Source organism: Cupressus sempervirens, chromosome 10, assembly GCF_028749045.1.
Source record: "Cupressus sempervirens isolate cs-2001-9-10 chromosome 10, ASM2874904v1, whole genome shotgun sequence".
NCBI lineage: Eukaryota > Viridiplantae > Streptophyta > Pinopsida > Cupressales > Cupressaceae > Cupressus > Cupressus sempervirens.
The window spans coordinates 907,131,557-907,147,243 of record NC_143127.1 but is presented as its reverse complement, the minus strand read 5'-3'; the positions used below and the strand labels follow the sequence as shown (position 1 = coordinate 907,147,243).

The following is a 15,687-nucleotide window of genomic DNA, read 5'->3' as shown; positions in this document are numbered from 1 at the left end:
CTTGAGCATTTGAGTGCCAACTCCCATTACATTAATAAAATTTCGATTGAGCTTACAATATGGCAGTGAGCCAAAAACACAAAAGATGCCCCTTTAAATGACACCAACAAACAAATTATTGTGCTCAACTCTACAGGGAATAACCCCGTAAAACCTCTTACGACCTATACATCTAACAACATAAGAATACTCCATTAGCAGGGTTTGAAGTGTTCATTCAGATGATTTGCTTAACTTTTAGTGTGACAACAGAGAAGCATACTATAGGGGTCTGAATTTTAATTTTCCTTTGCTGAAGCACAGTCCAAGCTTCCTCTCCATCATTAGCATCCATCATTTCTTTTGAAGGGTTACGACCCCCATAGGGCATAGCAGTGGAAAGCCCACTTAGATCCTTTGTTGGGAATGGAAAGCCAATCCGCTTGGGGCAATCCATCATGATAGATGGTGACTCAGTAATGGTTTCGCTGGTGGGATTTGGTGGGTCAATCTTGCACTCTAGATGTTTTGGAGTATCATCCGTACATTTTGGTGAATCTAATGGAGCTACATTCCCCTCAACCACATCATTCTTCTCCTAGCAAGAACATCCTTTTCCACAAAATAGTGGTGAGGGGAAATATCCTTCCGCCTAGAGGCAGAAGCCCGAATGACTTTCCTTTGTTTAGATACGGGCAGCCATATGATTCAGGTGGTAACACTTGTGACATTGGAAAGGAATTCCTTTGTAGTCAACGATCTAATTCCACATGTTCTAGAGGTTTGAAGGGTGAGTTCTGCTGGCAAGTCTTCAGTGGTGTTTATATCAACCAAAACTAGGGCATAGGTTGTGTGCAAATACTTTGAAGATCCCTCATCAGATACCCAAATTTTTTCCCAAGGAGTTGCCAATCTTTTCAATACAAGAATCAAACCAAAATTGTAATAGCAAACTTAGGAGTCTAACCCAAATCAGAATTACAGCAAAAGATTCATTGTTCAGAACAAAGCATGGGTGCCATGGTTTCAGGATGAGAATGTGCTCCTCCATATCCCATTAGTAGTCGAAGAGATTCATTCTCCTGCTTTGTGTAATCAAAAACCACCATAAAAAACTCCCTTGCACACGGGTAAATCTGAACAGCGTCCCTTGAAATGGGTTTCAGATAGTAGTTACTCATTGATGGAGTTGGAAAAGTCTTGGCCATACCCCTTTATTAAACTTTCTGATTAAACCTTGTTTGGAAAATAAATCTTCATTCTCTGAAACATTGAGTGTAATCTCCTCACCCAACTCCACCTTGAGTAGGGAAGGAGTAGAATTACATGGGGTGTGGGTTTTGGGTGGCATTGCATCTTTAGGGGGGACTTGCTTCCTTCCCATAGCTCAAGCAAGGTTCCCTACTGTCGCTGGATGGTGATCTGTAGCTTATTAATCACGCATAGACCCAAAGGGGATTGGTTGAAGGAGATAATCTGTCCTAATTTCAACAGTTTTATAGGATGCTTGTATTATCTTTGCATGTGCTCTATTCCCTTGAGAAGCAATTCGTTCCATTTGGAGAGAGGACAACTTATGTCCAGATCAGCAAGGAGATGTAGGGATTGTTAGCATGAATGCTGATGGTATTCCTTTGGGGGAGAATCCTAAGTATTGCTAGAGCATGTGGGAGATTGTTAGTATGATTGACATGTTGCATTCATGACTATGTTTGTCATTGATGTCAACATAGCAGTAATTCTGTGAAGATTGGCAGAGTAGCAGATAGCGGAGGAGGTTGTACGGACAAAGTTTTGATGGTCAGGTCAAGTTTGGTTAAGGACATGTTCTACACCGTGTCCTGATGATGAGGAAAGTGTGGTTAAGGACATGTTCTACACCGTATCTTGATGATGAGGATTAGTGTGCATCAAGGAGATGACATGCAAAAGATATGCTTGATTTACAGAGAGCAGTATAAAGACAGAGTATCTAAGAAGCAATTTCTGATGGTTGGATTATATCTCCTAATAGGGATAGAATCGTGACATGTGAAGTTGTACAGTGATAGTAGATCGTTGGATGGTGACGTCAGCAAGTGTGCAACGTCAGGGGTCACATGTGTGAAAATTTGTAAAGACTGTGAGTTGATAGTGTTATGTAATTGTGAATTAATTAATTATCTTACTATGGTCCTATTATAATTAATTGGGAAAGCCTCAAGGCCGACTCAAGAAATTGTTTTGAGGACTTGGAATAAAAGAAAGAGTTTTCCTTGATTGCAAGCATATGTTGTGATCAAAGAAGTGTGAGCAAGAGTAGAGTATTTGGTAAATGTGAGTAAGCAATCCAAGGGATTATTGGATGCGAAGTTGGTGATTTGGTATCAAGATTAAAAGAAGAAGAGCAATCCGGTTGATAGGACAGAGGAAGAGGAAGTACTAGTACAATTCATTTCTCTGAAAGGAATAATACAAAGATCATTTGGGCAATGGGTTCATTGATCTTGCCCTTGAAGCTATTTGGACAATGGGTCCACTTGTCTTCTACAACTCTTATTAGGGTTGGCACAACTCCTAATAGGGTTGGAATCTCCTAACATGGATTCAAAGTCTCCTAACAGGGACTGATATGAACTAAATGTTTTTATTGACTCCTAATAGGGTCCATCCTCTAACAAAGAATATTTCTATGACAGGGACTGATATGAACTAAATGTTTTTATTGACTCCTAATAGGGTCCATCCTCTAACAAAGAATATTTCTATGAGTACATCATTTTATGGGTACCATCCTCACCGGGGTTTTCCCTTTGATCAAGGGTTTCCTAGTTAACATATCTGGTGTTATTTTGTATGAGCGTCTTGTTGTGGTTGCTGATTATATTCCTAATATGGTTAAGGTTTAATAAGGTTGATAATTGTTGTAATAGTTGGATAATTGATTAACCCCCACCCCCCTCCCCCCCCTTTAGTTATATTGGTGGACTTTACATTCTAACAATTGGTATCAAAGCTTCAGATTCTTCAAGAGAAAGCTTAACATCTTTAGGAGATCAATGGTGAGTCACTTCAGAAAAGAAAGCCCTAAGTTTGACGGAGTTAACTATGATAGTTGGAAAGAAAAGATGAAGACTCATTTGCTATGTATGGGTCTAGGATATTGTCTTTTTATAAAGAATGATAAAGAAATTTTAGAAGAAGACAAGCTTGAAGAATGCAACGAAGCAGAAAGAGATATGCTTATGTGCAATATGAGAGCCAGAGAAGCCTCACTGATAGCTCTTCCTGAAAATGGATACAGTTAGGTAAAATCACTAGAAACATCTCATAAGATTTGGGAAGCTTTAGAATTTACTTTTGGAGGAGTTAAACATGCAAAAGGAGTAAGATTATAGAATTGGATATGCTTGTTTCAAGATGCTAAAATGATGAAAAATGAGCGTGAGAGAAGCTATATTGGTAGGATATTTGAGATTGTTACAGGAATCAAATCCTATAGTGGATCCAAGGAGGAAGATGAGATTGTGTGGAAGATTTTGAAAACTTTGACACCACCATTTAAGCAAATAGCTTTGATGATTGAACTATTGATACCCTGCACTGAGAATTTCACCAGGGAGACTTTGCTTGGAAGACTGGAAGCAGTAGAATCAAGTTTGAGACAGTTTGGAGAATTGACAAGAGTGGAGACAACTTTTAGTGCCTTGTGTTCATCCTTGCTTATCTAGAAGTGCAAGGACCCATGGAGATTATGCTAGCAGCAGTAGATCCAGATTTGAAGAAGACAAAAAGATTGAAGAAGGTATAGCCTTGCTTGTGAGAAGAGAACCAAATTGTAAGAAAATCTTTAAATGTTGGACTTGTAATGAATTTGGTCATTATGCATCTAAGTGTCCTAAAAGAGAGAAAAAGTATAAAAGAAATTTCAAGCCTAGAAGACCTAGAGATTGTTTGTATGCAAATGAAGATGACGAATCTGAGGAAAGAGTTTAGAGTGAAAGTGATGATGAATTAGGTTTTGTGGCTATAAAAGAAGAAAGTTCTGAAATTGAAATCAGAGAAGAAAGCTCTATTCTCAAGTTGAAAAGAAATTTGACATCAGTGCTAGAGGAGATTGTTAGCATGAATGCTGATGGTATTCCTTTAGGGGAGTATCCTAAGCATTGCCAAAGCACGTGGAAGATTGTTAGTATGATTGACATGATTGTGTTTGTCATTGATGTCAACATAGCAGTAATTTTGTGAAGACTAGCAGAGTAGCGAACAATGGACGAGGTTGTACGGACAGAGGTTTGGTGATCAGGTCAAGTGCGGTTAAGGACATGTTCTACACTGTGTCTTGATGATGAGGTTAAGTGTGCATCAATTAAGGACGCGACATGCAGAAGATATGCTTGATTTATAGAGAGCAGTATAAAGACAGAGTATCTAAGTAGTTTCTGAAGGTTGGATTATATCTCATAACAGGGATAGAATCGTGACATGCGAAGTTGTACAATAATAGTAGAGAGTTGGATTGTAATGTCAGCAAGTGCGCAAGGTCTGGAGTTGCACGTATGAAAAGTTGTAAAGACTGTGAGTTGACAGTGTTATGTAATTGTGAATTAATTAATTATCTTACTATGGTCCTATTATAATTAATTGGGAAAGCCTCAAGGTCGACTCAAGGAATTGTTTTGAGTACTTGGTACAAGGGAAAGAGTTTTCCTTGATTGTAAGCATATATTGTGATCAAAGAATTGTGAACAAGAGTAGAGTATTTGGTAAATGCGAGTAAGCGATCCAAGGGATTATTGGATGCAAAGTTGGTGATTTGGTATCAAGATCATAAGAAGAAGAGCAATCCGGTTGATAGGATAGAGGAAGAGGAAGTATTAGTACAATTCATTTCAATTATTCTGTAAGGAATAATACAGAGATCATTTGGATAGTGGGTTCATTGATCTTGCCCTCGAAGCCCGAAGCTGTTTGGATTGTGGGTCCATCTGCCTTCTACAACTCCTATCAAGTTTGGCACAACTCCTAACAGGGATTGATATGTACTGAATGTTTATATTGATTCCTAACAGGGACAAATATGTATTGAATGTTTTTATTGACTCCTAACAGGGTCCATCCTCTAACAAGGAATATTTGTATTAGTACATCATTTTGTGGGTACCATCCCCACCGGGGGTTTCCCTCTGATCAAGGGTTTCCCTAGTTAACATATCTGGTATTATTGTGTATGAGTATCTTGTTGTGGTTGCTGATGACATTGCTCATATGGTTAAGGTTTGAAAAGGTTGATAATTGTTGTAATAGTTGGATAACTAATTCACCTCCCCCCACTCTCAGTTATATTGGTGGACTTTAGATTCTAATAGGAATTACTTCTGTCCCTTGTTCATGGGAAGCGCTTGGTCTAGCGAAGTTCCGCAATGTTGGCATTGCTCTTTTTTTTTTTGTATATTTGATTCAAATATTTAGCTCCTATGAGAAATACAATATACAACTTCTTAAGAACAACATTTATGAATTACGCCTAGAATCCAAATAGTGGAAGATCAAGGATCAACACATAGAATCCACCTTGGATGTCATTTTGGGTATTTCAACATGGATCTCCATAATGATAACCTAATTCTTAATCACTTGATCTCAATCCCTTGGACTAATAGACTTAGCATCTCTAAACTACCTATAAAATGCGATATCAAATCTTCCAGATTGATTATGTAAAAAAGATTAACAATGTTTAACTCTTGTTGACTCATGTCAAGAGTCCTAGGTAGTTTGTTGTCTTATGTTGTTTTGATATGCTGTGAATTTGAGTCAACTTGAATGGTTCCAAGGTAATGTGACTTTTGATTGTCTTCAAATTAACATGGAGCCTAATTAAAGCCTTGGAATAGAAGTTTGACACTTTTGACTTTGTATGCCATCATATGATATTTTTGTTTTCATCGTTAAATAGTCTATTTCCCTCATTATAGAATTTGAGTAAAGTACACAAGGTCAATAGAAAGACAAATTTCTCTTTACAATCTACTAATGTAGAAGCAAAGATGGGTTTTTGATGCTAAGATTCTATGGGCAACTTCTTTCATGAATTCTCCTCATATGTTTTCCTCCTTTCTTTTTAATGCTCTTTCTAAGCTTCCTAACTCCATGAAGATGTTTAATTAGCTATGTCGATTGTTTAAATTTTTATCATAAATGGGTTCATTTTGAAAACATCTTGTCTTATAGTTGCCATTAAGTAGATTTCAAATATGTTAGGCATAGCTCAAAATTCTTTGATGGCCCAACTTTGAAAAAGTAACAAATTGCAACATGTGATCATGTTTGACACTAAATGAACAATTTTTTTTATTTGCAATAAAGAGGTGCTTCTAAAGCAAACCTTGTAAGGTGGAGAAGACAACTTGAGTTTGACATTTTTGTGGGCAAAATCGACAAGTTTGTGTGCAGCTTCTTGGCATTGTTGAGCAATAGTGTTTTGTCAAAGTTGTTTGCTCATGTTTGTCAAGTGACTCACCACCATTTGCAAGAATGGATCGTTATACCTTTTTTAGCATTGGTTCGTTGTAATATTTCTATTTAGCATTGGTTCATTGTAGTATTTCTATTATTGATACACTAATTTGTTGTCTTCTAACATGATTGCTTGCCCTTGAGTTTCTTCTAGTTAATCAATCTAATTAGATTTAATCATGCATGCTTTTTTGATGGATGTTCATTTGTAAAACAACTTAGGAGAATCTTTGGTGATGGTTTTAAATTAGCATTATTTCTTTCGACAAGTTGATCGAGACATGCAACAAATTCTCTCATTGGCTCATACTATCCTCACATGCAAATGAGAGTCGTGTAAAAAAAATGTGGCCATTTTTAATTAGCTTGAAATTTCATAAAAACTTTTTACACAATTCAGGTTGTGATTGAAACTGTGGCAAGATGGTAGAATCAATTTGTGATGCCTCCAACTAAGGTGTTGTCAGATAGTTTGCATGTGATGTCATCATGTGCCACTCCTAGAATAATGTATGTTGTAGTGAAGGTTGCAATGTGTTTACTAGGGTGTGTTGTCCTAGGGAGCTTTGAAGAAATTTTAGTATAACCAAGGGGAAAATTATTGCGCTTAACAAGAACTAAAGTACCAATGCTACCTCCTCAAGTCAAAGGTGGAGATGTGGACCATTGTGGTTATCGACATTGTCACCCATTGTTGCAAATGTTCTTTGTCCAATGTTCAAAATATCTTGATTAGTTGAGGAAAAGTTAGTGAACATTGAAAGTTTGAAAGATGAGATATTGACTTGCTTTCTTTTTGAATCTAGTGTAGACCAACATTGCAAAGGATCCTTTTCGAATGTTGAAAATATCTTTGATGTTTTCAGGAAAAACCAATGAAGAGAAACCTTCACTTGAATTTGCATGATTTTAAAGTTTGAAAGCCAACATGTTGACTTGCCTTCTTTTTAGAGTAGTGTAGACCTTATCCATCATTATGAACAATTTCAATTTGAAGGTAGACTGTTTTCTCGATGCAAGATTTGTTGCTTGTATCACATTCCCCAATGAAGTAGGAAAACATTGTTAGCATTTAATTGTCTTTTGCAAGACAAGACAAAATGAGACAATTTGAGGGAAAACTTCTGTTTAGATTGTAATGGAAAACCCCTCACTCTATCTAGACTAAACCAAACCACTTAATTGAACTAATCATAGATACCAAACTATCAAAATATGTGGATATCAATGCTATATAGTATTGTTGTTAGGTGTATGTATTAATGGATTGACTAGTTGTCTATATTTATAACTAGGATACTTTTGATGTGAGTTTTGTTCCACTACAACATACAAAATCAAATACTTGATGTTTTAAGGAGAAACACCAAACAATCAATCGTCTCTTGATATAAGGTCATCTCTCATGCTAAGCTTGCAAAGTAAGATCATGAAATGTCTTCAAGGTTCCTTCTTAATTGTGGAGTTCGCTTAGTTTTATGATGTGATATGTTGGTTATCACAAAGGGACTTATGTTATCCATTCAATGGATATCAACTCTTGCATTTCCCAAGATTTGGCTTAACAATGTGCAAATGAAAATATAGTTTAACTTTTCAATTCTCCACTTCAACGTAAACTTCTAACCTCTATATCTACTTCAACTTCTACTATGAATGCAAGGAATCATGGTTGAACTTGGACTCTACCAGATGTAATCTCGCTAGCAGTTCCACCCACCTAATGAAAGCTTCTAAGGAATACACATGATTTTCACATCAATTTCCTCTCTCTAATCCCATAATCTGGATGCAAAACAAAGATTGAACATCAGTTGAAGTTAAGTGTTTTCATCGGCTTTTCATGCAAGGCACCCTTACCATCAGCAAGAGGCTAGTGGCCTAGATTTGTTTTAGTCAAATAAGAAAACATTCACAATAACTTCCATTCAGCTAAACTACATCAAAATTAAAAGAAATCTACTCCAAGTGAAAGATTGAGGAAACCATGCAACACTCCAAAGCAATAACAAATAATTCACCCTGAAGAATCAACAATGAATTATCAGTTACTTTGATAAGCATTATAGAAACAACTTCATCAAGTCTCTCCCTTAGCTATCCTTCTCTAATCTTCTAGCTCTCTACTGCCTCCAATCTATAAGCTTATCCCCTGTAATCTTTAAACTAATGAATTACAAATGAGAAGGACTTTGCCTTTTATAGTAGTTCAATGTCAATAAAGGGCCAAGATTTTTAAAATTACACGAAGGCACCAATTCATAGACAATAAGAAAATTACAATGATTTTTTCAACTGATGAGAAAATGGGACACCCGGCATGATTTGATTGATTATGCTTGAAACTGAAATTTTCCAATTGGAGGAGGCAAACAATTGCCACCTCAATCCTTTGAAATTTCCTCATGGAATTGACTTGAATTGCTTGCATCTTCGCGAATTTGTGAACTTGATCTCTCTTGATTTTCCTTGAATATGTCCTCATGAAGCTAGATCCTCTTCGCTTTCTTGAATTTCCTTTTTATTCCAACTTGAGTTTGTGGGTTGATAGCTTTACAAGGAATCCTTCCTTCTCACTTGAGTCCTCAGGTTTGAGCCATCTCCTTGTATTCGCTTGAAGTCTTGAGGCCTTGATCATCACCTTGCCCTCTAGCTTCTCCTTCTGTTGGCGTGATGATAGAGGGTATGTGTACCAACAACATTCTTATTTTCTAAGATTTTCTAATGCTGGATTTTCATTCAACCCTTCTTTTCAAATTCACCTTGCAAAACAAAGGAGAAAAACATTAAAACTTTTGAAAAAAATCTGAAAATAAAATCACATCAATAATATTTTATAAATAAAATCCATCCCAACTTAAACCGAACAATTTTGCAAAGTCAAGGCAAATTTTAATCTCACCACAATCCAAAACCATTTATTATTATTTTCGTCTATTGTTCTAATTTTCATTACTTTCTCTCTCCTCAATTTTTTTTAATATATTTTTAGGAGAGGTAGGATGGTTTTGGCGATTAACAAAGGATGATAGTTGGTTGGGAAGCTTCCTAAAAGATGTGAGATTTCCCGAGGAGGGAAATTTCCGAAGATGGGAAATTTCCCCAAGACATGTTTTTACATTTTCCTCATTTGAACGTTCCTTGGGAATTCCTTGCTCTATTCTTGTTCATGGTGTTGCCCTCATGCTATAAATCGATCTTCTAATGCCTTAGATCATGGCAAAACTGGGGGGACACCATGTGGGGAAATTTTCAAGAGATGGGGAATTTCTGTAGGAGGAAAATCCTCTGGAAAATTATCAGTTTCTTCCCCTTCTAATATTTACAATGCTTGATTTGCCACTGAGTAAAGGCCTCCTAAAGCGTTTACACCTCATTTTGCCCAAAGGGGGAGTCTTGAGATTTTTTTGGGAGAAATGGGGAAATTTTTGAAGATGGGAAAATTTCCCAAGGGGGAAGTTTCCAAAGATAGGAAATTTCCCTAGGACTTGGTTCTCTCACAAACTTTGTCCTATTTCTCAATAATGCAAACCTTTCTTTCCCGGATTGAAATTCCAATCTTCATTTGGACTTAGGCTAGGAAAATTCCTCTAAGTGGCATCAAAATGTCTACACAAACCTAAGATTTTTTTTTCTCCAACTCACCCTGGACTGGGAGACCTGGAAAAAATGCCAACTAAAAGCACCTAAGACAACTACTCTTGCTTGCTAAAATGAAAAGAGGGGGTCCCCATTTGCAATGGGGCAATGGTGTGAATACTACACAACAGATACACACTGATGTGTATGGAAATGAGTCCTATTCTATGAATGCAAACTAGGATGTCTAATCTACATACAATATTATTGAGACAATTACTCTGTTCAACAATGATTCTAATAGGAAATTAGATAGTTGGCTTAATGTTCCTTCATTGCCTTGGATTTGTAATTGTGAAGTATGTTTGAGATCTAGGTATAATGATAGGAAAATGGCAAAATTTCATCGATAAAAATAAATTATAGAACAAAAAATCAACATAGTAGAACAAGTCTGGAAAGAAAACATAGGAATGGATTTGCAAATTGAGCTTGAAAGTACCAGATTGGTGTGTAGGGTATCCCAATCCAAGCGTCTTTGTGCAAATAGTGTAAGGAAACTCAGGTGCAGAAACAACTTCCTACACTAATCTCATAAGGAAAGTATGATGCAAATCTTATTAAAATCTTCTACACTTACAAATTCAATATCATGTAAACAACAATATTGCAGCCAATCATGCATACAGAAAATAGACAGAGAAAGGAACACATAACACAAGGATTTGCCGGTGGGGAAAAACCTTTCGGTAAAACGACCCCACCCCTTCAGAACCTGCACAATGTATTATCTTCAACACGAGGTTACAATACATTTGCAATGCAAGTTCAACATCAACAACAAAAGACTCCAGTAGCTACTCGCAGTACCAACAATACACCCTTTTCGCATCACATCTCTTCGCAACCCTAAAAACGCTTATAACATGCGCTTCACTTTAGGGCTACTCCCAAAAGGTAAACCGTATTAGGGTTTTACCATTCTCCGAGAAAATAGGAAACCCAAAAAATCTTTACAGTACTCAAATAGGGGTAGAGTGTACAGTACTCAAATATCTTAGTTGCCACATGTCTTCACCTGTCATTGAATCTTCCTAACATAGCTCTTACGTGTCATAGGAATCTGTCATAACCGTTTTATAGTCATGATCTCCTTACACACAATTCAAGATGTTGACACATCAACATTATTTGCAAGAAATACATTTTACAAAACAAATAATAAGAATAGGAATTATACAAGGTTGAGATACCTTATTCCTAACAAATAGAAAGGAGTAAATTCATAGTTAGGAGGTCCTATAGGTCCACTTCACCAAAACATAACCAAAATAAATGAATGTGAGTGTTGGACACCCTAGTGTGTCTTCTTGCGTGTTTGAAGTTTGGGAATGTCCATCATTGTTTGATTTTCATTCTTATAACACTTTTTGTTGTTTGATATGTTCTCTCACAAACTTTGTACCATTTCTCAATAATGCAAACCTTTCTCTCCCAGACTGAAATTCCACTCTTCATTTGGACTTAGGCTAGGAAAATTCCTCTAAGTGGCATCAAAATGTCTACACAGACCCAACATTTTTTTTTTCTCCAACTCACCCTGGACTTGGATACCTAAAAAAAGTGCCAACTAAAAGCACCTAAGACAACTACCCTTGCTTGCTAAAATGAAAAGAGTGGGTTCCCATTTGCAATGGGGCGATGGTATGAATACCACACAACAGAGACACAAGCTGATGTGTATGGAAATGAGTCCTATTCTATGAATGCAAACTAGGATGTCTAATCTACATACAATATTATTGAGACAATTACTCTGTTCAACAATGATTCTAATAGGAAATTGGACACTTGGCTTAATGTTCATTGTCTTGGATTTGAAATTGGGAAGAATGTTTGAGATCTAGTTATAATGAAAGGGAAATGGCAAAATTTCATCAATAAAAATAAATTATAGAACAAAAAATCAACATAGCAGGTCAAGTTTGGAAAGAAAACATAGGAATGGATTTGCAAATTGAGCTTGAAAGTACCGGATTGGTGTGTAGGGTATCCCAATCTAAGGGTTTCCGCGCAAATAGAAAGGAGTAAATTCATAGTTAGAAGGTCCTATAGGTCCACTTCGCTAAAACATAACCAAAACAGTGGAATGTGAGTTTTGGACACCCTAGCATGTCTTCTTGTGTGTTTGAAGTTTGGGAATGTTCGTCATTGTTTGATTTGCATTCTTATAACACTTTTTGTTGTTTGATATGAATGTGCATACACAAAAAACGAGGAAGAAGGGTTGTGTTGTTTAGGTGCTTGACTTTATGAAAAATAGATCTTGTACTCTAAAGGATATAAGGTTAAAACAATAATGGAAATGCTAGAATCAACAAATATTACCTTCAACTTGAAGCCTCTTGCACATAGAGTCTTACAAAAAGCTTGATGTTTACTTTTGTTTTTATGGGTAAATAGTTTATTTTATTAATAACAATTAAGAAGATTTTGATGGATAAATTACAAAAGGCTTGATGTTTATGTTTATATTTATGGGTAAATAGTTTATTTTATTAATAACAATTAAGAAGACTTTGATGGATAAATAGTTTTTTGATGGGTAAATAGTTTATTTTATTAATTAGTGTAACATCCACGCCCATGTCATTTTCTAGTTTTTAAGTTCTACACTAGATGTGAATTGTTAATTGCTTATGTTTTTTAAGGTCACAAAGGGCTAGGAAGTGTTTTGTTAATATTCAGTAGAGTAGAATATATCTATATCTATGTTACCCCAGTTTCTGGGACGAGGGGTTAGGGGGACGGGTTTGTGGGACATTTTTATTTTTATCTGGACCGGGGGACCACTACACACACAAAAAATTGAAAATTGAAATATATTAATAAATAATATGATACTGTAACATTCAGATAGCAAGATAATAACTTATATCAATTTAAAATCATTAAATCAGTGATCATTAATTGAATCATCATAGAATATAGCATTAAATGCACACACAAAATTGAAAATTGAAATGTATTAATAAATAATATAATACCGTAACATTCAGCATTGCAAGATAATAACTTATATCAATTTAAAATCATTAAATCAGTGATCATTAATTGAATCATTATAGAATATAGCATTAAATGAATCAAATGAGAGTTCAAATTTCAATTTCTTACATTTATAATTGAAACAGCCAAAGACTTCAAAACAGTAGCAACAATGAAGTCTAAATCTCACATTCTATCTTCTAACAGCATACTGTGGCTTATCTCTGATTAAACCTTAATTAGTTCATTTTTTGCTACTAAAGCAATTGCTTTGCAATATTCAGCGTGTATACTGGGAATTCTGAGTCTAATATCCCTAAAAATTTGATTAATGAAAAGAGCGCTTGCTGTGGTAGTACCAAGCAGAAAATATCCTTGGGCTAGTATATATGCAACCCGGCTAAGTGCAAACTCAGCAACGATTTGCCCGCTCACTCGATAACCAACCAGCTCAATAGAGAAGAAACAACTTTTCGCGAGATAATGAAATAATAGATTGCCTAGGTTCAGTTTAGTCAAGGCAAATAACAATATGAATGCATCTTTTTAATAATATTTAAACATTATAGGGTTGCGCTGAGGTCCATGTAAAATAAAAAATTTGCAAATATTTTATGAACTATCCTTTTTTGCCAATTGCTGCTGGAAATGGGTGACGCTCCATAGGATGGCTGGGGCCGTTTTTGGCTGTCCCTAGTCATCCTAGGGATAGTCAACAGTTTCCACAAATTATGTTGACTGCTTCTGAGTTTCCGGGGTGATTTCCAAATGTTTTCCATGACCAGGTACAGGTTGAGAACATTTCTGGCCGTCCCCAATGCCCCAAACGGTTTCTGTTTCCAATGGAAATGTATTTCCAGGTAACACTGATTTAGGCTGGAAAAATGATTCTGGGTAACACTGCTCCGTGGAGTTGAATCTATAAAGCAAAAAGTCCTATTCCTTTATAAATTACCTTTTTAAGGCTAATTATTGTTTTTATCTGAACAGATGATGATGTTGCTTTATTTAAACATTTGTGAAATAGCTGCACAAATTTATTGATTTATACTCCATGACTCTTTCAATAGCTAGTTTTTTAGTTTTACCTATGTGTGAACTGTCTATTGTTTGTTACAGATCTTTTTTTTTGAGGTTCACAAAGGACATCCTCAAACATCAGTTTTTCACTTCTGTTTTTATAGTCTTTGTCCAAAATTCATTTTTAATCACCCAAATATATGTGATCCTACTTTTGTGTTTGAAATGATGTGCATGTTGAATTCATACAATCTAGATGCAAAAATTAGCCAATTTAATTGAGAACTGAGCTTTTGGATGTTTTTGCCTTGAACATGAATCTAGTTTTTATATATTCTCTGGACTGCGCGATTTTTTTTAATTGGATAAGGTGTCACCTTAGATTTGGGGCTTAAATTGGAATGCAGTCAATCGACGACTTGATGAGTGGGTTAAGCTTGAACAACTCAAACTGGATTCTGTTGAGACGGATGTGGATGAGAAGATCGAAGAGAAGGTACATTCATCATATTTTTATTCATTTCATATTTGAATATGATGTATATTCATGGTTGAGTAATGAGCATGTTATTGTTTATTTATTCTCTTATAAAGGTCAATTGCCTTGTTTGGTTGAAAGTCTCTGAACTGTGACTCTTGTATTAATCAGTGGAATATCTATTTCCAACCTGAATAAGGGCAATTGCAATTAATCAAACAATATTGTTTTAAAGGGCAAATGTTCTGTAACGAGGAACTGTGAAAGTTAGTAATTTTTCTTTCCTTTGCATCTGTGTTTGGAGCAGGTATCAAGCTTGAAAATGACCCGTCACCAGAAAAGGAAGATCGATGAAACGCATGTGGAGGTAGTGATTTGACCTAGATATTTCTGCATTTATTTATATTAAATCCAAAACGAACTGGAATGTGTATATGGGTGATATTGAATGCTTTCATTTTTTTTTTATTGATTAGAATGCTCTTGTTTTTGCTCATTAAATAATTATTATATATCTCTTCAGTTTTCCTCTGTTAGACTTGTGATACAATCTTTCCTTTAAAGACCTGATTAATATTTTCAATTGCTTTTATAAATATTTAACTTGTAGAGGTTGCTTTTACAATCTAATGGAACTGAAGTAACATTTAGCCTCCTTCCTCTATTGATCTTTGCAACAGCAATGCCTCTCCCTTGTAGCTGGAATAATGCAGGGATGTCTTCTAATAGTAATTGAGATTCCAGAATTTTACAGGAAAGTCAAATGCAATTTTGAAACAACAGTAAAGGGCGACGGTGGGAGGAGGGCAGCCATTCACTGATGATATTTGCTGCATAAATGTTTAGCTTATGATTGTTGAAATAAATCTTATAATATCTTGAGGAGAAAAATATAAAATTTATAGCAAAATGCCACACTACACAATTATGGTATTTGCAGCTATATAGATAGAATCAAATACTATGAAAGCAAAACATAATATCAAGAGAACAAAACTTTTATTCAACATGATAGTGTATGCCACACAGTACAATGTGATGCATCTCTGATGTTCTATTTATTGACTGGTTGATTAAGTGCTAAT

At 35.6% G+C, this 15,687-nt stretch overlaps 1 protein-coding gene across 1 annotated transcript in view; it reads left to right on the top strand.

The window, feature by feature from the left end:
• The window catches only part of LOC149536937 (histone acetyltransferase of the MYST family 1-like), a 58,368-nt gene that overhangs the window by 17,465 nt on the left and 25,216 nt on the right, over positions 1-15,687 (top strand). Inside the window, exons 2-3 of the mRNA XM_089806195.1 lie at positions 14,532-14,620; positions 14,910-14,969. Coding sequence (XP_089662321.1) covers positions 14,532-14,620; positions 14,910-14,969 — 149 coding nt within the window. The remainder of the gene's footprint in view (positions 1-14,531; positions 14,621-14,909; positions 14,970-15,687) is intronic.